This window comes from Aspergillus heteromorphus (genome assembly GCF_003184545.1).
Source record: "Aspergillus heteromorphus CBS 117.55 chromosome Unknown BO70scaffold_54, whole genome shotgun sequence".
Taxonomy (NCBI): Eukaryota; Fungi; Ascomycota; class Eurotiomycetes; order Eurotiales; family Aspergillaceae; genus Aspergillus; species Aspergillus heteromorphus.
This window is the reverse complement of record NW_020290459.1, coordinates 1-23,144: the sequence shown is the minus strand read 5'-3', so window position 1 is coordinate 23,144 and position 23,144 is coordinate 1. Positions and strand designations below refer to the sequence as shown.

At 37.4% G+C, this 23,144-nt stretch overlaps 10 protein-coding genes across 10 annotated transcripts; 6 read left to right on the top strand and 4 right to left on the bottom strand.

Annotated features, from left to right (window-relative positions):
* The first annotated feature begins 657 nt into the window (after positions 1-657).
* BO70DRAFT_366831 (uncharacterized protein) lies at positions 658-1,929 on the top strand. Its single transcript, XM_025544443.1, has 2 exons — positions 658-1,061; positions 1,120-1,929. The coding sequence occupies exons 1-2, from the start codon at positions 890-892 to the stop codon at positions 1,806-1,808; spliced, it is 861 nt and encodes a 286-aa protein (XP_025394402.1). The 5' UTR covers positions 658-889; the 3' UTR covers positions 1,809-1,929.
* On the bottom strand, positions 1,926-4,071 carry BO70DRAFT_420706 (putative dihydrolipoamide succinyltransferase; the record flags this gene model as incomplete). Its single annotated transcript, XM_025547517.1, has 11 exons — positions 1,926-2,088; positions 2,143-2,214; positions 2,272-2,339; positions 2,390-2,444; positions 2,503-2,562; positions 2,617-3,009; positions 3,096-3,440; positions 3,531-3,586; positions 3,636-3,707; positions 3,772-3,830; positions 3,887-4,071. 11 exons carry the CDS (start codon positions 4,069-4,071, stop codon positions 2,044-2,046), a joined length of 1,410 nt encoding a protein of 469 aa, XP_025394401.1. The 3' UTR covers positions 1,926-2,043.
* A 242-nt stretch (positions 4,072-4,313) lies between these two features.
* BO70DRAFT_189071 (NADH dehydrogenase [ubiquinone] 1 beta subcomplex subunit 9) lies at positions 4,314-5,201 on the top strand. Its single transcript, XM_025538494.1, has 4 exons — positions 4,314-4,553; positions 4,609-4,741; positions 4,805-4,883; positions 4,938-5,201. Exons 1-4 carry the CDS (start codon positions 4,534-4,536, stop codon positions 4,985-4,987), a joined length of 282 nt encoding a protein of 93 aa, XP_025394400.1. The 5' UTR covers positions 4,314-4,533; the 3' UTR covers positions 4,988-5,201.
* BO70DRAFT_346670 (histone H2A) lies at positions 5,137-5,965 on the bottom strand (the record flags this gene model as incomplete). Its single annotated transcript, XM_025541555.1, has 4 exons — positions 5,137-5,467; positions 5,515-5,718; positions 5,770-5,858; positions 5,913-5,965. 4 exons carry the CDS (start codon positions 5,963-5,965, stop codon positions 5,409-5,411), a joined length of 405 nt encoding a protein of 134 aa, XP_025394399.1. The 3' UTR covers positions 5,137-5,408.
* Positions 5,966-6,609: 644 nt separating this feature from the next.
* BO70DRAFT_390922 (histone H2B family protein) lies at positions 6,610-7,293 on the top strand (the record flags this gene model as incomplete). The annotated part of the gene is made up of 4 exons (XM_025546200.1): positions 6,610-6,784; positions 6,840-6,911; positions 6,968-7,055; positions 7,111-7,293. The coding sequence occupies 4 exons, from the start codon at positions 6,610-6,612 to the stop codon at positions 7,199-7,201; spliced, it is 426 nt and encodes a 141-aa protein (XP_025394398.1). The 3' UTR covers positions 7,202-7,293.
* A 158-nt stretch (positions 7,294-7,451) lies between these two features.
* On the bottom strand, positions 7,452-9,274 carry BO70DRAFT_324980 (cysteine protease ATG4). Its single transcript, XM_025540629.1, has 5 exons — positions 8,823-9,274; positions 8,458-8,766; positions 8,239-8,407; positions 7,964-8,191; positions 7,452-7,908 (listed from the first exon to the last, which is right to left on the bottom strand). The coding sequence occupies exons 1-5, from the start codon at positions 8,995-8,997 to the stop codon at positions 7,554-7,556; spliced, it is 1,236 nt and encodes a 411-aa protein (XP_025394397.1). The 5' UTR covers positions 8,998-9,274; the 3' UTR covers positions 7,452-7,553.
* Positions 9,275-10,201: 927 nt separating this feature from the next.
* Positions 10,202-11,706, top strand: BO70DRAFT_188886 (uncharacterized protein). Its single transcript, XM_025538493.1, has one exon. The coding sequence runs from the start codon at positions 10,589-10,591 to the stop codon at positions 11,432-11,434; it is 846 nt and encodes a 281-aa protein (XP_025394396.1). The 5' UTR covers positions 10,202-10,588; the 3' UTR covers positions 11,435-11,706.
* Positions 11,372-12,764, top strand: BO70DRAFT_366827 (uncharacterized protein). The gene is made up of 4 exons (XM_025544441.1): positions 11,372-11,426; positions 11,486-11,613; positions 11,713-12,086; positions 12,199-12,764. The coding sequence occupies exons 2-4, from the start codon at positions 11,512-11,514 to the stop codon at positions 12,650-12,652; spliced, it is 930 nt and encodes a 309-aa protein (XP_025394395.1). The 5' UTR covers positions 11,372-11,426; positions 11,486-11,511; the 3' UTR covers positions 12,653-12,764.
* Positions 12,765-12,933: 169 nt separating this feature from the next.
* On the bottom strand, positions 12,934-14,850 carry BO70DRAFT_346658 (putative C2H2 finger domain protein; the record flags this gene model as incomplete). Its single annotated transcript, XM_025541554.1, has 3 exons — positions 14,644-14,850; positions 13,431-14,458; positions 12,934-13,352 (listed from the first exon to the last, which is right to left on the bottom strand). The coding sequence occupies exons 1-3, from the start codon at positions 14,760-14,762 to the stop codon at positions 12,934-12,936; spliced, it is 1,566 nt and encodes a 521-aa protein (XP_025394394.1). The 5' UTR covers positions 14,763-14,850.
* A 137-nt stretch (positions 14,851-14,987) lies between these two features.
* BO70DRAFT_302573 (YccV-like-domain-containing protein) lies at positions 14,988-16,902 on the top strand (the record flags this gene model as incomplete). The annotated part of the gene is made up of 3 exons (XM_025539756.1): positions 14,988-15,400; positions 15,464-15,617; positions 15,667-16,902. 3 exons carry the CDS (start codon positions 14,988-14,990, stop codon positions 16,900-16,902), a joined length of 1,803 nt encoding a protein of 600 aa, XP_025394393.1.
* Between the last annotated feature and the right edge of the window lie 6,242 nt (positions 16,903-23,144).

Here is a 23,144-nt window from a genome sequence, read left to right as displayed (position 1 = left end):
ATATGACGTCATGGTGATCACTGTCATTCTTTACAGATGTACATGGGCGATGGGTGATTGTTTTGATCACTGTCACGTGCCCTTCTCGTATACTTCTTTAGGTCGATGCGGAGCCTGTATTGGGCAGTTCTTCACAACAAGAAACATGCATTTCATGGTTGACCTACTGTATTCCATGCTATAATACATGGGCATGGTCATAGGAGATCTGGGAGTACGAGGGCAGAGGAGGGTGTCATGGAGCTGTGCAGATATTCAACTTTGATTTGAACATACATGTATTAGTATATATATTCGACAGTACCATGAACAGCATATGCATTAAAACACCTGGGCCATCTCTGAGAGCCTCCTAGCTAGGTCTGGTAGCCAAAGAGTAATACCCAACCGTTTAGAAGATCCACAGCCTTCAAAGTTATGCAATACCCAACACTGTAGGGTTGCAGTTAAAAAGTCGTAACAGATAGTAGGCGAGAACTATGTACTTGACTAGTACGAAAATGCGGCCGAGGTAACTTAGGTATCTAGCTAATAATACCTAAGACCCGAAGGAGTACTACAGTACTCCACAGTACAGGCTAATATTAACTACCGTACTACGATTGGCCCGCTCCGTCTCATTCCTTAGTCACACGAGTCGGTAACTAACTAACTAGTTAGTAACTACTAGTTACCTACCCAGTATCAAGACTTGTAGATACCTCGAGGTACTACCAGTTTCATGAGGGGAGCTTCTGTCTGAGCAGTCACGTGTTCCCCATACCGTCATTCTTGATGTTTATCTACATAGCACCATCCTGGATTCAAAATGCCATATCGGCAATACCATGCAGTGATTACCCGAAAAAGACGGAATGGCCCATAGGCCTCAATACCATATTCATGCACAATGGAAAACATGCCAGATGCAGATCCAGATACCCGAGCAGAGGTAGATCTTATGATATTGGATTATATTGTTTGCACTACCATCGAACTTGCCCTATACCATGGGAAAGAAAAGAGCGAAGGACGACATCCAAGTAACAGGAGCCTCAGCTGGCAGTTCAACACCACCAATTGTAAGTAAGCCCACGGGCCAGTCAACTGGGAGTGTGAATATTAACATTTGGTTCAAAGCTACCAGAACTGTACTTTTGCATCCTGATCCTCTTCCCAGAGACATGAACATCAAAATCCAGGTTCTAGAATTCGCACAACTATTCTTTAAAAATCTCGTGTTTGCAGACCAAGAACATGCGCCATCCATTGAAGTGTTGCAGGACGGGATGTGCACAGATTATGTGAACGAAAATACCGTGACAGAAAACCAAACACGCCCATCTCGGACAAAACTACCATCCGGAGAGGATAGATTGCGGACCCGCAATGCCTACCCATGTTTTCATACATTAGTTGAATTGATCACCCTTTGCTCCTTGGCAGATAAGAAACTGCCTGGGGATATAATCGAGCATTTCGTCGCACTCGCCGCGTGGGATGTGTATCGCCTGGAGGATAGATCCCCCAATGGGTACAAGATTTTCATGTCCCATGCTTCTGAACGGCTGCATGGAACACCATACGCAAGGTTTGTACAGGAATACTTGAGCAACTTCCAGCCACCTATCGACCCCCCACCCGGTACACGTACCGGGACCCCGCCGCAGGAATTACTTCAAAACAAATTGCAGAGGTCGGTGTTCGATTTCCTCGCCTGTCTGATGAAAACGTTAGACTCCCCAGTACTCATTCAACTCGAAAGGGGTAAACTTGTGGGATTGAGTCGGGAAGAAACCGAACAGCTGAAGGGTAGAGTGGGGCTCTGATACCAAAATAAAGCAAGAACGCAGACGGTCAGTCTGATCTTAGAATCCAAAGTTATAAAATGGACACAGGAGAAAGTAGCAGAATTTGATGGATTTAGGATAGTATGCTAATGGGTTTGGGTTTTCATACAAAAATTGTAAGTCTACATAGCAAAATGTGCAAAAAGAGACGCGGAAAACTGGAAGGAGCCCATTGAAACATTCGCTATCCAACTAGTGAGTTAGTACATGAATTTTAGCCCAACAGCATACGGCGGGGATCTTCAATGTATTCCTTGACCTAATATAAAGCATGTTAGCACCTGTCCAGGAAATGAAATTGAAGTGAAATAACCTTGACAAGGAAAGTAACGGCCTCACGGCCATCAAGTAGTCGGTGATCATATGTGAGGGCAAGGTACATCATCTGTTGGAAAAGTAAGCAGATACTACGGAGGTGATTATGGGTAGGAAAGCCTCATACAGGGCGAATCTCGATTTTGCCGTTCACAACAACTGCTTTATCCTTGATCGCATGAAGTCCAAGAACAGCTCGAAGAAGTTAGAATATGTCGGCAATGATGATATGAGAAGGTTCTTACCTGTCTGTGGAAGATTGATGATAGGGGTCCCCATCAGAGAGCCAAATACCCCACCCTAGAAGAAGTGTTACCTCCGAGGAAGGCTTATTCCGAGAAGCCGCTTATGCACTTACGTTACTGATGGTGAAGGAGCCTCCAGCCATATCCTCGATAGTCAACTTGTTATCACGTGCCTAGTGGAAGCAAACAGTCAGCATTGAACAGATTTGCATGCATCGTTGACTAACCTTCTTGCCAAGATCAGCAATAGCCTTTTCAATGCCAACGAGGTCCATGGCCTCTGCATTACGGACTACTGGAGTCACTAGTCCTTTCTCAGTAGCAACTGCCACGCTTATATCCACGTAGTCACGGTAGACAATGGTATCCCCACCATTGGGTCCCTCGATGGACGCATTGACTGCCGGGACGTCTCTCATGGCCAGAACGCAAGCGCGAGAAAATGCGCTCATAAACCCAAGCTTCACGCCCGTCTTCTTCAGCACGTCCTCCTTGTATAGCTTCCGGAGTTCCATCAGCGAGGACATGTCAACCTCGTTGAATGTGGTGAGTGACGCCGCTGTGTTCTGAGACTGCTTCAAGCGCTCCGCGATCCTCAACCTCATCCTGTTCATCTTCACCTACAAACAGAACCAACCCAATTTCCAGAATCAGTAAGAGCTGAGACCAACTCAAATTGAGAGGGAGGGGGTTGCCAGACACATACCCTCCGTTCTTCGCGACCTCCAAGGTTGAGTCTGGCATCTTCAGGGGCCTGCGACTTGGGGGAAGTTGATTCTGCCTTCTTCGAGGGCCCAGGCGCCGGTATAGAAGCCTTCTCCGAAGAAGGTTTTGGGGGTTCTGGTGCCGTCTGCTGTCCCGATTCAGGAGCTGTGGGCTTGTCAGCAGCGGCTGACACGGCAGGCTTTTCGTTTGTCTCTTCTTTTTTAGCTTCAGGGGCGCCTCCAAGCTCCAACCTGACAAGATCCTGCCCAACGGTGACCGTGTCTTCTTCGCTCACAAGAAACTCTTTGATCGTTCCTGACTCAGGGGCATTAACGGACACATCGATCTATACAGGGTGAGCACGTAGTTATGGAAAGTTTCAGGCCAAGAAGATTCCTAGAATTAGTTCGCCGGATCTTCTTTGGTCTCGACCTACCTTGTCTGTTTCGATGGTTGCAATTTCTTCATCTCGTTCGACATAATCGCCGACCTCTTGGAACCCTATCAGTTTACTACAGAGAACCGTTTGCAGGAAACTCACGCTTCGAGAACTGCTTCAGCGTCCCTTCGGTGATTGACTCCGCCATCTGCGGAACTTTGACAACAGTGTCCGCTGCCAACAGAATTATAGTCCTGATTAGAGTGATGGCCCATAGAATTGAGGAGGATAATGATACCATATGTTCGGACTTGAGAAGCTCCAAAGGGGGAAATGGTAAAACGAGACATGTTCGGACTAGAAACAGTGATCAGCAGTCCATTACTTCAATATGTTGGTCGATTCTCACTGACCCGAAAGCGGCGACTTGCTGGAGTCCCGGGTTTGGCTTGATGTAGCCTCTGGCATTTTTCCGGAGGATGACTGAAGTGATGTTCCTGGAACCGCCAGAGTACATGTTGCGGACGCCATTGGGGTTTCGGGAGAGCGTTCTCAGATGTTGCCCAGAGAGACGATGAAACGGTAATCGAGAAGCCATATTAACTTAGTTATGAGGGAAGCAGAGACAAAGCTCGTTAGCTTGGGGTATATTAACGATGAGTAGCTGTGTGGTTGTAAGTCTTCAAGAAAGCCCGTCAGAGAGGATGGGTGATGTTATGTGTTGGCAGATGCTATAGATATTTCCTGTCGGGGATTGAGAATGACGAGACTTGTGTCGGTAGAAGAGAGCTCAAGGCCGGGCCGAAAGAACCGGAATTTCCCTCAGCATTCCCTGCGCCCGGCAAATGAACGGAGTATTATTATTACGCCTCTTCGGGTACCGAAGTATGCCAGCCTGGTACTTTCTCAGACCCGCCGAGAGCCAATAGCCAAACTGTCAAACAAGCTGCAACTTGTGCGAAGCTCTAGAAACTGCGAAACGAATAAGGGTATACCAACCCACTGACATCGGGCCCTCTAAAAACAACAATTATTCTAGAAAACTTATTCTGGAATAGCCATGCCTCTTAACACAGCAGCGTGAGTTCAGACTTCGACCAACACGTGTAATATAACCTGACCTCTTCTTATGCAGTTCGCTTTATCGACGGTCTTTGAAACTCTCACTTGACTGGGCTGTTCACCGACACGTCTGGAGAGGACAAGCAGTGTATATTCGCTCCCTTTTCGACGCCAATAAGGGCGTTCGCGACCCCCGTCAGCAAAAGGTAACCCCCTTGCCCCAACCACTCTACATCTTGCTTTGAACAAGCTGATACCAGAGCGAGCAGGTGCTGCTTCAAGAAACAGAAAAACTGCTAGAGACTTGGAAGCATCCCGATCCTTACCGCGCACCTACTGCTCCGGGTGGTGAGTATGATGAATATTGGAAGGCAGGCGAGTCATTATCTAAAAGATTTACAGGCAGCAAATACGAGAGAAACCTTCCAGCTCCTCAATTGCCGCGTGAGTAAAGATGATCCTTTTGGAACAGTAGCACTAACACGTTTTATCAGTTGCTCAACAACCACAAGGCCACTAATTTCAACTATAATTTCCTGTGGGCGCATGCTACCTTTAACGAAATTGCGAAGTGTCTCAAATGTGCTTCAGCCATCATAACAATTGAAGAGTACAAAGAATACACACATCACTTGCGATACAATTTAATTGGAGCGAACTCATGCTGAAACTTGACATGGAATTCATTTTGGATCCATGAAGATGCTACCGGTATCATTCCATGCCCGTAGACATAATGTACAACCATAAACTTCAAATCAACACTAAAAAGAAAACGCAGAGCCATAAACGTTCCGACCAGAACCCCGTTATCACATCAATAAGAGAACCAAACCGCGCCGAATCAGAGAACCCAAATTAGAAATAAATCGATCACAGCTCCTGGCTTCCAGAGCCCTTTCCGCTCTTGGGGGTCTTCTTGGGCAGAAGGTCTATGTAGCATTAGCATCATGAGATATAAGTATCATGTCAAACATACTTTGGTGGATGTTGGGGAGAACACCACCCTGGGCAATGGTAACGTGTCCCAGAAGCTTGTTCAATTCCTCGTCATTACGAATGGCGAGCTGAAGGTGACGCGGGATAATACGGGTCTTCTTGTTGTCGCGAGCAGCGTTTCCGGCCAGCTCAAGGATTTCGGCAGCCAGGTACTCCAGGACAGCAGCGAGATAGACGGGGGCACCTTGCGTGGTATTAGATTTGTTTACCACAGGAACAATGTTGGACTACTTACCAGCACCAACACGCTGAGCGTAGTTGCCCTTGCGGAGAAGACGGTGGACACGTCCGACCGGGAAAGCGAGACCGGCCTTCGATGAACGGCTAACAACTCATTAGCTCCCATTAGATACGCGATGCCAGGCGGGGTTCCCGTACGACTGGGCGTTCTTGCTGCCGCTGGCCTTGCCTCCAGATTTGCCTCCAGTCATTTTGATTGATGATATATTGAAACCGTGGGAAACAGAGGGTGGGGATTGGTGGTTAATGAGACGGAAATTCCGAAATCGCGATAGGGATAAGCAGGACGCGGTGTTAGAGGGTGGACGGCCAACGCGAGGGAGCGAAGGGCATATATAACAACGCGATTTGGGTGACGTTGGACGACCCGGGAGCCTTTCAGATCACCCTCTCGCTTAGCGGGGCTAGCCAATCACAGAAGAGATCATAGCCTGCCGCACCGATAGCTTGCCAAGCCTGGGTTTTGTATGATACCGCGCGAAGTCATTCCAACTGTGGCTTAGTGTGGTAATTTACCAATGATGTTATATTACGGTTTTACTGACGTGATCTGAGTCAACTTTCCGCGATGGATGACGCGTTTCCCCTCATCTAATCATACAGATCATACATAAACGTGACGGTATTGAAATTCTGCTTCTTTTGCGGATCTCAGGATCAACTGGGCATTTACAACCTAGTATAAGTAGCGCGCCTCCCTCGTCACCGCGTCTCCCTCATTCTCCTCCCCATTCTATCCTCCGTCCACACCCACGCCCACGTTACAACTCTGCTATACCCATCCACCAGCATATTATCCATTTTTCATATCTAGTACCGAATTCCGACCAACAACATGCCTCCCAAAGCCGCTGAGAAGAAGCCCAGCACCGGTGGCAAGGCCCCGGCTGGCGGAAAGGCCCCTGCTGAGAAGAAGGAAGCTGGCAAGAAGACCGCCGCCGCCGCTTCTGGTGATAAGAAGAAGCGTGGAAAGACTAGGAAGGAGACTTACTCGTCCTACATCTATAAGGGTAACTATTGCTGAACCGCGGACTCGTTGGATCGAAAACTAAAGCCCACTTTCAGTCCTGAAGCAGGTTCACCCCGATACCGGTATCTCGACCCGTGCCATGTCGATTCTGAACTCTTTTGTCAACGGTATGTTGCTTGAAACATGATCTGTGTTCCACGGTTAACTTACGCTCTTTCTGCAGATATCTTTGAGCGGGTTGCAACCGAGGCCTCCAAACTTGCCGCCTACAACAAGAAGTCTACCATCTCTTCGCGGGAGATCCAGACCTCGTAAGTGAACATTCTGTCGCCATAGATACCGGGTCCGTTCCTAACATTATCTTAGTGTCCGGCTTATTCTTCCCGGTGAGTTGGCGAAGCATGCGGTGTCTGAAGGCACTAAGGCTGTGACGAAGTATTCTTCGTCTGCCAAATAAGCATTTTCTTTTTGTCTTTGTTTTTATGCAGGATTGTTCTTTTGCCGCCTCGTCATCTGATATGACTGTGGTGGTGGGTTACAGGGTGTTTGCGGGATTTTTCTAATGTGTCATGGGATGGCTTGATTTCTTTTCCCTCTTGGGCCAAATGTTTTTATGGGCTTCGTGACGTGAATGCGGTGTAACATAACTCGGATTTGGGTTGGCTGCATGGGCTCGCCTTCCATTAGCCGAATTCGAATATCAAATTGCTCAGTTGCATAATCATATTACTCTGTATTATGATCATTTACGGTGTTGGACATCCTTGATAAAGCTAGCATAAATTGTGATCCTTGCCCACTTTCTCTGTTCAATCACTATCTTCCAACACCTCAACTTGGTCGAAGGCTTCTGCTTCTTGCTGGGAGTGGTTCACTTCGTTCAAAACGTGGATTATCGGTCTCCCTTCAACGGCTCTTACGCGGGTTATCCAATCCAGCCAGTCCTCTTCGTTTCGGATAAGGAAGCCTATCAGCATGCTGGGATCCATATCCTTGACATGAATCCTTCTCAGTCGCCGTGTATGATAACTATCGATGTTAACTGCCGAATATGGTTCGCTCAATTCCCGTTCTGGAATCGCCGGGCGAGTATTATGCGGGTCTAGGTAAAACAAAGATGATCCCTGGGTGCCAACAAAATAGTGAGACGCGGACGGGCGTCCTCTGTCAACGTCAGCTGTGACTGATGTGTAATTCAGACCGGGGTGTGGGAGTATACCCTGCAATCCCGACAGATTGGGGAAACCGCAATACAGCTTTTAGCCCGTCCCAATATACGGGTGTAATGTGGTCGATACCTAGCCGGGTTCCTAGGAGAATGAGGGTGGGCTGGAAGACACCCATGTCGTTTTGAGCGACACTCATGAACTTGTCTTGGTAAACCTCTGAGGTATCATTCGTCACGTATACCTTCAGTGGCAAATTGTCACACTGGGATGAAAGAGTCCTGTTTTGCTATTAGCCTTCTAGTTCAGTTGTGGAGTTGGAACTCACTCTATGCATTTAGCAGTTGCAGAAGGGCCGAACCATTCTCCTGGGTGTTTACCGCACGACTCTGCGCCATGCTTTACAAAGCGGTGTATTGAGAACGGGGCACTCGGAACGTCAGCAAAGAGTGATAGCAACTGTGACTCTTCTCTAGGACTCTCCTGCCGGCGCCAATCTAGATGCGTGTTAGTACATCACCACAGGGATATGTGCACGCTACAGTACCTCGCCCCATCAGCAATATAGAGATTGCATTTGCCAGCAGGCTTTGGCCAGATCGAATCATGCAGCCCCATCCAGTATCCGAGGTGAACCCTTGCGTATCTACGAGTTGACTTCTCAGACGTACGCCTAGTGTCATAGATATATTCGAGTCGCCACCGTCGAACTTTGGTATCGGTGGGAAATTTGATCGATAAGTCATCCATATCCTCGATTCGAAGTCTGACAAGAACAACTCTGGCCAACCATAATCTTGTTGTTTCCAGGGCCTTGCTGGCTCCGTCGTACTTTTGTACGGGTCGCCCCCACTGGCTATGTAAGATATTAGCCATGTATGAAAAAAAATATTGGAAAATTTATATGTATACATTGAGTCATGGAATTGTGTAGGGCCTTACGGGTCTTGCTCCCGGCAGGTGCATCCGAATCGGGGGGGTACTCTATGCCTAGGCACCAGATCGATGCATCAGGTTCTTCGTCATTTCTGGGTTCCGGGTCCCAGAGATACTGTACGATGCGTTTGCTGCATCGTCCTATGTCCATACTGATGGCACCTGCTATCGTGTTGGCACCTTGGTGTGTCTCTCCGGTCGCACGAGAGTGGTAGTTGAGGTGAGGTGAGGTGTGGCAGACTGGCAGTACGTCACCGTAAAGTAAATATAGCCCCGGCCCACTGGAATTGTGGAGGCAGTCGGGGTTGACGGGTGTCTATCGGTTCAATATGATTATACTAGTCACCAAATAGTGGGGGGGCAACGACCCAAAGGTACTTGGTTGATATGGGGTGTCTAGTGGCACTGCGATAAACTTACAATCATGGGGAGGGGTCATACATTCCTTAAAGTTATATGTTCCAGTGGTCACGGGGCAGGCTAGTTCAGATAGATAAACAATCAAGCCCCCCACTGTTTAATTATATATATAGGTGCCAGGAGGCCTGAGAACACTACAAACAGGTGGTATGTATAACAACACGAAGGAAGGTTGGTACACAGAGCAACAGTAATAGGTTGATGTTTGGCGTACACTCATACCAGCGCATGTCACGTAATGGTCATTACTTATCCAGGCTGTGGAAATGCAGTGTAGAGTAGCATCCAGTACGGAGTAGATAGACAAACCAGCATGGATAGATCAGGAGTACGTTGTACAACCACAAGATATTCAAGGGCTCCCTCGCATAGGGATCTCCCTCTCCGCAAATGTTAGGACAATTTACTACCCCCTGATGTAATAGAGGTACTAATGGAAATATTTTACTAGTTGATAGTCATGATTATGCATCAGGTCATGTGATGGAGTGTACCGTAGGTACAGTAGGGGACTTCTGCCACCAACTTTCTGAGGTTCCTGTTTACGCATTAGGTTTAGCGCAAGTACATTGGGAAGGCGGTCGTTTGAGCAAGTCATCGGATATTATGAACTCAACAATGATACGGAATATTATCAGCTGAATAAACACTGAATGAAGAGTGCTGTCTACAACTTGTGCGCGTATACGGAGTATCAGTGGCTGACATCCTCACAAATACTACACCATAAGAGGCCCATAAAAATCTTATCATACCAAATACAGCATAGCCTGCATCCTTCCTGTTATAGTTAGCGCTGGGTACTGCTGGCAGAACAGTGGAACACGGGAACTTCAGAAAGTTGGTGGCAGAAGTCCCCTAGTAGTAACTGTCTGCCTATACGGTAAATAGGCAGTTATTAATAGACAGTAGGAGGAAGAAAGAGACGGTAAGTAATGGAGCCAATGACTTCCCTATAAGCCATTGCTGGGCAGATGGGGGAAAATGGTAAAAAGGCGGAAAGACGAGGGTATTCACCGCCTACCGTGTTCACTCTGGCCAAGAACCAGATGTTTACTCCACAGCAAAAGAGCTGATCGGGCTGATCTTTCACCATCATCATCTGGTCGTGGGCCTTCACCCACAACGACCTCCACGAGCAACTTGACACAAAGCAGTATCGCACGAAGATATCCATAAAGATGACTCGATCTCTCAAGGCGAAAGATCGCAACAAGAAACAGAAGGAAGCGGGTGATGGATTGCCTGGTATGGTGACCTCCACAGAAAATATAGAGTTTTATTGCTAACGTCCGCGAGACCACTACAAGAACCACCTCACAATGCAGCAGGAAGCACGGAATACAGAGGGACGTGGAATTTGGAGGACGGGTGTCTCCCTTCGCCACCGGACGGTCCAGTTTGTGTGCGCGCAGGATTCGCGTCTTGATCAAGAAATAGAACCTCCATCGCCAAATGTGACTGAAGATATATGTACCGAAAAGGCCGCAAAGGAAAAGCCTTGTCATCCTACCGACATATCATTGCCAGGATATCAGGGAGAATTTAATGACTTGGTTGCCAAAGCTGCACGCGTGGTAAACCCGGACTCGGTCACCAGCTCCTTGCAGACTTCGACAGACTCCAGCGAAGATGAAATCGTTTTTCGTGGGCGAAGGAAAGATCAAGACTGGAAATTACTTTCCACCAGTTCCCGGGTGCAGCAGTCCATTATTGGCAATAATAGTACACCATTCGGAGGCATCCAGAGAGGAGACCTGCAATCGCCCCCTGCCAAGCCCGGGAACGAGTTCTTTTCTATCTCCGATGATGCCTTTGATCCAACACCAGACAGAGAAGATGTCACATATTTTCCACTCAATCTAAAGAAACAGAAAAAAGAAGGCAGGAGGACGATGGACGAGAACGATGCCCTTGCTGATTACATAGCGAACATTGATGAAGAATACCTGATGCCAAATAGTCATTCACATTCAGTTGAAACTCTTGGCCACGATATTCAAGCTAGCGATCCGGCGATGCCTATCGCAAGCCTCAACTCGATGAGTTCTGCGTCCATGAAATTGTTGATTTCGCATGACGATCAATCGCCCCCACAAAGGAATGATAGATCCACGATACAAGAGGGTCACGGGAACCGCAACGTGGGCGTCTCAGGATGTAAGTGAATAAACTACAACTATTGGCACTACCTGTCGTGTAGCCGCTTACTTGTTTAGGCCAAGAAGATAGGGAACATACAGAGATGGAAAGCTTTCTGCATACGCAACACCCGCAGTCAGATGCCGATAGCAATGCTTCATCAGGCATTTCTGATACACATGATTTAGAGAGCGATGAATCAGATGTGAGCCTCTCTCCCCTGCCCCCCGTATCCGTCTAACCACGGAATACCCATGTTACACAAAATGTCGTGTAAAGAGGCCATTTGATTGATTCCCAGTAGGCTTCGGACGCCCCGGAGAGAAATTTTTTTGCATCAGCTACTTCTTTCGCCAAAGCCCTAGAATCCGACCCTTATTATGGGTTTGATATCATGGATTTCAATCGGCCAAGTTTAAGAAAACAATCCAAAGGCAAAGGCCGTGATTTAGATGCCATGATTTCAGACAGTGGCCTTGATTCCGAATTGGTGAATGCATGGCGAAATGATAGGAGGAAGAAAAAATTTAGAAAGCAACAAAGGGAACAATTGCGTGCACAGGGACTGCTAGGTCGAGCTCGTCAGGCTCCAGATCTGAAAACAAAATATGCAAATGGAATAGACCCGGAAGATCTGAAAGAGGAAATTCGACAATTTCTACAGTCGCCAAAGAACAGGTGCTCTCCACTACGCCCCCCTCCTGCCCTACCCCCCTCGCCCTCTCCCTATCCAAAGCCAAAGATCGCAGGGTTTCCGTGACTCTCAGTTTTCTAACAACGGGTTCCGCAGTTTGGCTTTACCATCTATGGCAAAACAGCATCGGAAGCTGATTCACGAGCTCGCCAACTCCTTATACTTGAACTCGCAATCTCGAGGTAAAGGATCTTCTCGATTTCCAATAATACATAAGACATCTCGAACTCCCCCATTTACACCGAAGACCGTCGGTCAAATTGACCGGATCCTGTCCAAAGGGCGTCTTGGCCAACGCGGGTTCAAGACGCGGGACCAGAATTCTAACAAGACTAAACCTCGCCGTGCCCGCCCAGAGTCATCTGTCTCTTACTTGGATGGCGAAGTCGTGGGCGGGTCTGCTCCTGAAATTGGTGCAGAAAACAGAGGTAGGGCCATGCTTGAAAAGATGGGGTGGAGCACTGGTACTCCCCTTGGTGCAATTAACAATAAGGGGATCCTATTGCCTGTTGCCCATGTTGTGAAGAATTCAAGGGCTGGCTTGGGATAAATTGAACAAGCCGCTATCTCAAATATAATAGGCTAAAGCTCATTCCGTATATCGGGTAGTACCACCATGACTACCTTAGGCATCCCAAGTGGCTTTGAATGTTAGACTCGCAGAGAAGGGGGGGGGGGGGGGTTAAAAAAGCTCTTGTATCCTGGAAGTAAGTGGTTGGAATCTTGTCTTAGAGGCCTATTTCAGTAGAAGAAGACACGGGCAGCAATATCTCGATATATAAGTTCCTAGTCGGATAGGGTATAGGCACGTTGCAGTCGACCTCTCTAAATCTATCTCTTTTTCCTGTGCTTCGGTATTGTTTGTGGTTTTGCATGATCCAATTCCGTTAGATGGGAGAAAAGCTGGGACTTGGTGGCAAACAAAGCATTGCAGGTCGCACATCTGATCTCTGGCCGCTGGGTCTCCAAAGATTTGGGGTTTTTCATGCGCTTTTGTTTAGCCTTTCCCAATTTCTGAACTGTTGGCTGGTTGTTCAGATCTAATCCCGAAAGATCTTGAGTCAATCCATCCGTTGCGTTTCCAGCATTAATTGAAATATCGACAGGATGTATTTGGCCTTCAACCGAATCTCTCGAAGCGTCATCAGTATCGTCATCCGAAGGTGGGTAGTTATTTTTCGGTGAGTTAATAGATGAAATGCGATTCTCATATGTGCAATGATCAAAGTTACCGTCAGGATTTCTGACCTCTTGCGTGCTGCTTCCATCATCATTTCTAATGTTGTTGCACAGAGTTGTATGAGTTGATATAGTTGCGAATGATCCACTGGCCTTTTCTGTAGGTATTGGGTCTTCGTTAAGGGCAAAGGTTGTTGCAGCTTCTGCCTCGTACTTGAAAGAATCCCCTGCCAAGCCCAGTTTTCTATTCTCATTCCTCATTTCCTTCTGAAGTTGCTTAACAGCTTTAACATGTTTCTTGCTCCGTTCATGTGCAACGACCTGTTCCACACTCTTGAAGACTTTCCGGCACACAACACACTCGAAATGTTGCATCTCTCCCTCTGAGCTAAACAGCTCGTCTTCGAAATCCTCCGACTTGGCCCAATCTTGTGTCGTATAATCTCGTAACTTTGCCTGGTTTGCTGCTCGTGATCTGGCAGCTTGCGAGGCAACAGATTGTCGCAGGGCTTCCTGGCGCTGAGACTCGCTCTGAGCACTGGATTTGTAGCGTGGGTCGCGCTTTCTTACAAAAGTCACAAGCGACCTAACAGCATCATTGAACTCGCGTATACCTTCGTCTCTCAGACGTTTATTTTCCTTTTCCATCAGCCTTCGAACGCGACGATCTGGAGCATCCGAATAACGATGGACATCTTTCCACGCGAATGTCTTTCTTGTAGAAAAACCAGTCCATGACGCATAAAATGGGCGTACAACTGCTTCAAAATTGTCATCACGAGATCCGAATGGCGGGTAATCAATTGACTCTGTATTTGTCCCGCGACAAGCGATCTGCTCCTCCATGGCAAGACGCGAAAATATTTCAGAGAGGCCACCATAGAATCCATCTGGGGAATCGGAAAATTCCATCCCAGGACTGAACCTTGGGAATAGCTTGTAGATGTCATTTGCAGTTGTTGTCCGAGCATTAGACGAGATGTCGGGTGTTCCAGGACCACCATAGCTTCCTAGCATGACATCTCGATGAGCATTGTACCATGAGCGCTCCTGAGGATCTGAAAGGACCTCATAGGCAGATTGGATTTCTGCAAAACGCTTGGTGGCAGATTCCGCGTTCCCATAATTTCGATCGGGGTGCAATTCAAGGGCCTTTTTTCTATATGCCTTTTTGACTCTAGACAACAGTGTATTATTATTAGCTTTCGACCATTTTCAGTGTTCAGCTCCATCGACTTCATAATTTCTCGGGTTATCTCTTTGAATAATCTCATCCCGTCTTTCTAGTATTCAACGTAGAAGCTTTTAGATACAAACATGAAGTGAAAGGCTGAAGAGGACAAAATAACGTGCTGGGCTTACTCCTCTGTAGATGCATCCTGATCTACCTGCAAAAGATCATAATAGTCGGCTATCCGATGCGATTCTTCATTGGGGCGATCTGCGCTATGTGCGTTATTTGTGGAGTAACTTTGACCCATGGATAAAATTGCAATGTTGAGCAGCGAACAGACGCTGATTGTGGATACGGTGATAGCAATATTTCTCTTTTCGGGGTTGTAAAGGGAGGTAGACGGCAGAACTTGGCTCTTGGTTGGCTTGGCTCGGATCCGTTGCACCATCAAAACGGCACTTTGACTCCTTGCCAGCGGTGCAGCCTTACTACCATCCCATTGATCCCATTTATCTGTGCCACATGCACCGGAATGGTTCCATATCTTGACTGCTTCCCTGAAGAATTACTACGCCACATTATCAGGTATTGCCAACCATATTCCACTACCGCTTTAGAACAGACTGCGCGTCGGTTTCGCGAAGTTACAAATGAGCCCTTATTGTGGCGTTACTATTGTTTGAGCGACTTTAAATATTGGGCTCAAGAGCATGAATTTCCAAAGAAGGTTGCAGGTCCTGTACTGAGTGTGAACTGGAAGTCACTTTATAAATCAAAGCACTTAAGATATCGCGCAACCTGCCGTTCTTTGGATGGCATACTTGCAACCCAGACCAGACGCCTTGACAAGATCCAAACAATAATAGATCTCGGGTACGATGCTAAGGATGCCCTCTTGCAGAATTTCTCAGTACACCCGGAAGTCGAAGATTACCTAGCAAGAAGGTTTGGGATCTCTACGCTCGCCGGATAAGGGCATGTTGTTCTAACTATCTTCCGATCTTCAAGATACTATGCCGAAGCACTTCTAACCAGCTTGCACCGAAGTGTCGCTGTACGAGAATGGGCTAGGCTGAAGAATGGTGAGGAATTAGCTCTAGATAGATTATTGGGTGCATTTGACCTTTTTATCCCCAAGAGCGGTCTTAAGAGCTTGGATGAGGTACGTAGGGCGGCGATCTGCTACAATTTGACTTCTAACGTGATTATAGATAAGCGACCGGCTGGATGGGATTTCCATGCTGATGAATCTGGCTTACCCTGCAATCGATCGGCTTACAACTCGTGATAAGGCTAGAGCTGTTGCGAGTTTCTTAAGGGTAAATAATCTTACGGGCATCGAGCCTGATAAGGAGTATCATTGCCTGGAACATAACTTTTTAGGCATTGCTTTGAGCGATCCTCGGCATAATTCACTCCCTCTAGTGTCGGCCACTATCTATTGCTATGTGGCCCAGCGTGTCGGAATCGATGCCAGGCCATGTGGCTTTCCTTTCCATGTTCATGTGATAGTCCTGCCACCGAGTGGCTGTGATGTCGACGGTAACATTCTTGAAGCTGGAAGGCAGGGGACCCCGATGTATATGGACCCGTTTCGATCAGACCTTGATACACCAGTTGCCGATCTGGAATATCAGTTGGCCTTCCTGGGTACATCTCCTACGGAGCAGGCGAACTTTCTAGGCGTATCTCAACCATTAGAGATTGTTCTGCGATGCAGCAAAAATATACTGAATTCCTTGCGACACCTGGCCCAGATCTCACATAAAGAGCTGACATCAGTTGATGTGATTGGTGCTAAATATGCTGCTATTTGGTCGTCTATGTTACTTTCTTATGGTACTAGGCCGACAGAATTCAGACATAACCTGCAATGGCTGATTGAGCTTCTCAATACCGAATTTCCGCTGGATATACACCTGGTTGAACAGTATGTCATTCCTCTCATTCATGGGTTGCCTGAGTATCAAGATATACTTCAGAGCCTTCATGCAATGCGCGGAATGGACGAGATACCCAGGCGGGTGAAGCGGCGCTCTTCTCAGGTCTCCGAGATCAAGTATAAAGTCGGTCAAGTGTTTAGACATCGTCGATACGGATACCGGGCTGTCATTACAGGCTGGGACGTGGAGTGCGGTGCAGGGGAAGAAAGGATCAGAAGGATGGATATCGATTACTTGAAGGGTGGCAGGCATCAAAACTTTTATCATGTACTGTATGTCTTGCTTGGCTTTTGTTTTGGCTATGTTTTTGACGCTGACCTTGTCTCTAGTGTCGAGGATAGGAGTATTCGTTATGTTGCCGAGGAGAATATCGAGCATATGGAACCTGAATTGTCCGATATTCCGCTAGCTCTTGTTTTTGTAGCAGGGAAATACTTCAAGAGGTGGGATGAATTGACCAAAACATTTGTCAGTAACATCCAGGACGAATATCCAGAACGTTAGTGTGGCATTGTTGGTTTGCCATGGGCGTAATATATATGATATTGGCTCTTAAGTATTGATTGATTGGTTCAAAGTAGCAAGCACCCTTATAACCTGTGCTTAGTTAAGTCTTATTACTTATTGGCACTTATTATCTTGTTCTATTTTTTGTTCCTTGTTGCCTAGATGTGTGAGGATCTTGTTAAGTAACCGGCTCATGATGAGCTTGTAGTACTGTAGTATAAGGGATAAAGTGGTGGTGGACAGTGTGAATATATATTTATCAGAAAGTCAAGATATATAAAATTTTATTAAAAATACTAAAATTAATTTATTATCTCTTATTTTTATATGTAAATATATTTAAAAAAAAACTTTGTAAAATATATAGTGAGATATTTATTAATATAATATCTGTATTGCCAAGATGCGGGCGAACAGGATGTAGAACAGGTGCTATAACAGGCAGACAGGCTGTTATGGGATATATTCTATGTCAAGATGCGGGCGGGCTGGAGTAGACTAGTAGTAGAAAGATAGTTCAAGCAGGAAACAACTATTAACAGAATATCTGAATAATTGATTAATAATTAGACTAGATATTAAGAAATAAATAAAATATAGTTTAAAATTATAAATAAAAATTTAAAAATAAATAGATTTTATTTTAATAGAGTGGCTAATAGTCAGATCAGATTAGATTAATTAGAATTTTTATATCTAATCACCAGATTATGATTAGATTAAGAAAATTTTTATATCTAATTATAATATAGCTAAAAATTAGATAATTAATTATTTTAATTATTCTTAATATTAAGATTTATCTACTATATTTTTTTAAATTTTAATATAATTAAGATATATCTAGATTAAATAATTATTAATCTGATTATTTTTATTATTATTTAAAAATATATAAAAAAAAGCTTTTTAAATTAAAAAAATATAATTAAAAGAAATTAGTATTTTTTTTATTATTATTTATTAAAAATAATAAGAAAATTCTAGTTATATTAATAAAATTTAGCTTTTTATAAAATTATTATTTTTATAATAAAAAATATATATAAAAATATATAATTACTGCTTTATTTTAGTTATATATTTTAATTATATTATAAAATATTAGAAAAATTATATATTAATTATTAATTAAAATACTAAGAATAAATATATTATTTTTATTTTATTATTTTTTCTAGATTAGATTATTTTTAGATTTATAAATAAAATATAGCTCGAAGAGCTATTAATAAAATTAGATATAAATTATAAATTATATATAAAATAATTAAAAAAATAGTTAGATTATTAGAATAAAGCAGATTAAATAAATTAGATAAATAGAATAAATAAATAAAATAAATAAAATATACTAGATTTATATTATAATATTATAATTTTTATAAAAAGTTTTATAAAAAGTTTTTATAAATTTTTTTTATAAAAATCTATTTTCTACTCTAATTTATTATATCTTAAATAATTTTATTTAAAAAAAGAAACTATTTTATAATTTTAGATTTTAAATATAAATTCTTGCTTATTAGATTTATTAAAATATATAAAATATAATAAATATATTAGCTGTATATTAAAATATAATAAATTATATTTATATAAAAATATATCTTAAAATAAAATAAACTATTTTTATAGAATTTTCTGCTTTTATTTTTCTAAATTAAAAACTTAGAAACTAGTTTTATAAATTATTATCTTTATAAGAATTATAAGAAGAAATTATTATTAATTATATTTAAATAAATAATTAGTTAAATATTAAATAAAGATTTATTATAGATATTTATTTATTTTTTTAAAATAAATCTTTTTTAATTATTATCTTTTTCTAGATTTTTATAGTCTATAATAAATAGGATTTTTAAAATTAAATTCTATATTTTATAATTATTTATTATCTATTATTTTAAATTATTAAATATATTTAATTTAAATAGATAATTAATCTTGCTGCTTTATCTCTTTATTAAAAATTAAGTTTTTTTAATTAAATATAAATTAAAAAATATCTTATAAAACTGTCTGAAGAAATATATATATATATAATTATTATTAAAATTTCTAAATATTAAATAGATATTAATTATAGTAGACTATTAAATTAATTCTAATTAAAAAATATTTTTTATTTTAATTAGATTTAATTAGATTAATTAGATTAATTAGTTAAATAATTATATTTTAAATTTAATATTTTATATCTTTTTTTATTTTTTTATACTAGATTCTGTAAAAGTTTTTCTCAGAATATAATATATTTCTTAAGATAATTAATTAAGTAGATTAAGTAGTAGACTATATTTAAAAAATATTATTATATTTATATTATAATTAAATATATATTATATTTTATATATTATTTATATAAAAAGAATATATATATTATAAATTAATCTATAATTATTAATTTATTTATTATATCTAATTTTTCTAATTAATAAATATAAATAATTATAGTAATAATTATATCTTAATCTAATCTTAATTATATAGTTAAAAATCTTTTATATCTTAATCTAATTATCAGATTATAGCCAGATTAAGATTAAGATATAATAATCAGGTTAAGCCACTCTATATTTTAATAAAAAGTTATATATTTATTAATTAATTTTGATAATATTTTAAGATTTTAATAAATAATTCTATAAAAAAGGTTTACAGTCTTTTTAAGATTATATTATAATAATATTCTTTTTTTTTAATCTAAGCTTCTGTAAGAAAAAGACTAAGACTTTTTAAAATAATAATAATAATAAATCTTAATAAATTAAAAAATATTTTCTAGATATTTTAAAGATTTTATAATAAAATTAGAATATTTTATTTATTTAATAAAGTAAATTAAGTAAAATTAATTCTGATTTTAATAACTTTAAACTAAATCTAATATTTTTTTAATTTTTTATTTTTTAAAATTATTAATTTTAATATACAGCAAAAAGAGCTGATATTAATTTAATAATAGATTATTATTAATAGAAATAAATAGACTTATATTAAATATTAGATAAATTTTTATATTTAATAAAAAATTAGATAATAAATATATAAATTATTAATTTTTTTAATTAGAAATAGTTTAAGAATATTTTAGTTAAGTTTTTTATTAAATTATAGAATTTTAATAAATTAATTATTTAATTAAATATTTTATTTTTTCTGAAATCTTAAATTAAAATAATATTTTTTATTTATTTATTTTATATATAAAGACTAAGCTGTAATTATTTTAGCTTATATAAATTTAATAATTATTTATATTTTAATAATAAATTATTTTATATTTCTAATAGCTAAATAATTGAATATAATTATAAATTTAAATTTTATATAAGAATAAAAGCTATAATTAGTAAGAAATAGAATAATCTTAATAATATTTAAATAAATAATATTTATTTATTCTGTTTATTTATTAATTTCTGAATAATAAATTATAAATAATTTATTTATTATATTTAAATATTAAATAAAATATTTCTAGAATTTAGAGTGGCTTAACCTGATTATTATATCTTAATCTTAATCTAGCTATAATCTGACAATTAGATTAAAATATAAAAGTTTTTTAATTATATAATTAAGATTAGATTAAGATATAATTATTATTATAATTATTTATATCTATTAATTAAAAAGATTAAATATAATAAATAGATTAATAATTATAGATTAATTTATAATATATATATTTTTTTTATATAAATAATATATAAAATATAATATATATTTAATTATAATATAAATATAATAATACTTTTTAGATATAGTCTACTACTTAATTTATTAAATTAATTATCTTAAAAAATATATTATACTCTAAAAAAGACTTTTATAAAATCTAATATAAAAGAAATAAAAAAAGATATAAAATATTTATTTTTTATATTATTCAGAATAATAATTATAATAATATAGAAATTATAAAGACTAAATCTCTATTTTTATTTAAATATATATAATAATTAAAAACTTAAATAAGATTAATTTTTTTAATTTTAATAATAATTTATTTTTTAGATTATTTTCAAGATTATCTATATTTTTATTTTTATTAATATAAAAAATAGTAATTATTTATTCTTTTCTTATTTTTTAAATATAAAAATAATTAAATCTGAATTAAAATTATTAAATATATTCTAATATTTCTTATTTATAATAAAATAATTAATATATATTTAAAATATAATTATTTTAATTATATTAAAATAAAAACAGCTCTGATAATAGTAGTAAATATTTTAAAAATTATTAAAAAAATATTTAATATTAATATTATTAATTATAATTAAAAGAAAATCTCTAATTATCTGATAGAGAATAAAAAATTAAGTATAATAAAATTTTTAATAAATAAGAATATTAATATATTTTATAATATTTAAAATTATATTAATTTAATTAAAGATATCTTAAGAAACTATATATTTTTAATATTTAAATATATCTTAAGTTTTTTATATATTTTAACTATAAATAAAAGTTTTCAGTATTTAAAGATATTATAAAAAATCTTATTTAGATTTAATAATAATCTAGAGATTATTAATAATATATTAATTATTAGATTCTAATTATAATAGAAAGAGAATATCTTCTTTAAAAAAATTTAATATTTATAATATTAATTAATATTATTATTTAATTATATATTTTTCTTAAATTTTTTAAGCTTTAATATTAGATTTAAAATAATTATAATTATATAAATATAATTTTTTATTTAATAAATATAATAATAATATTTTTAGAGCTTTTAATATATATTATATAAATTTTTAAAATATTTTTTTAAAATATCTGCTTTCTTTCTAGTCTGTTAATTAAATAATTTAGATAATTAAAAAAATTATTATAAATATTATAAATCTTATAAATAATAGACTTACTATTCTTAAAAAGATAAAAAAAAGAGAGATATAAAAGCTTAAAAAAATATTCTATTTATTTTAATTAATTATTAATAAAATAAAGATAATTAATATTATTATATTTATAATATGAAATAAAATTTATTATTTAATAAAAATTAAATATTTAATAAATTATAAAATAAATTAAGTTCTAGTAGATTTTATAATTAAAAAAAATAATAAACTAAGTTAGATTTAAGTTATTAAATAAATAAAAATTCTTTTATAATATTAAGAACATTGATATTTATAAATTATATAATTTTCTAAATTATAATTAAGAATTAATATAATAAATTAGTTAATAAAAAATTTAGAAGCTTTTATAAAAAGAAATTTTATATAATTTTTATAAACAGCTTCTAGAATATATCTTCTTAAAAATTCTTAAAATATTAAAAAAGATTTTAAGATTTTATTATTATTTTTATATATATATTTAATAAATTATTTAAGATCTTAAATTAAAGTTTCTATAGAAGAATATTAATTATAAACTAAATTATATAAATAAAATAAAATTATAATATTAGTTTTAAATAATTTTTTAAAAATTAAAATTAATTAAAATATTATAAAACTAAGTACTTTTAATTAAATTAAATTTAAAGTTTAACTAAAATTATATTAAATATTATATTATTATTATTAGTATTATTAATTATTATATTTAATAATTAATAAATAAGATTATATTTATATAAGATTAATAGAATAATTATAGCTAGATTTTTATTAATATAAAATTTAAATATTAATTAGAAATCTAATAAATCTATATAATAATTTATATTTTTTATTAAAAAATATTTGATTAAATTAAAAAATATTTTTTAATCAGAGCTGATTTAATAATTTATTATAATTAAGTATTTATTTAATATTTAGAAACTTTAATAACAGCTATATATATATTTTTTAGATAATTTTATAAAATATTCTTTAATTATATTTAATTAGAAAAACTTAATTTTTAGTAAAAAAAAATAGTAAGATTAATTATCTATTTAAATTAAATATATTTAATAATTTAAAATAATAGATAATAAATAATTATAAAATATAAGACTTAATTCTGAAAATTTTGTTTATTATAAATTATAAAAATCTAGAGAAAGATAATAATTAAAAAATTTATTTAAAAAAATAAATAAATTTTATAATAATTATTTATTAATATCTAATTAATTATTTATTAAATATAATTAATAATATTTTCTTATAATTCTATAAAGATAATAATTTATAAACTAGTTTTTTTTTTTTTTCTAAATATTATAAGATATAAAGATATATATATATAAATATAAAGATTTT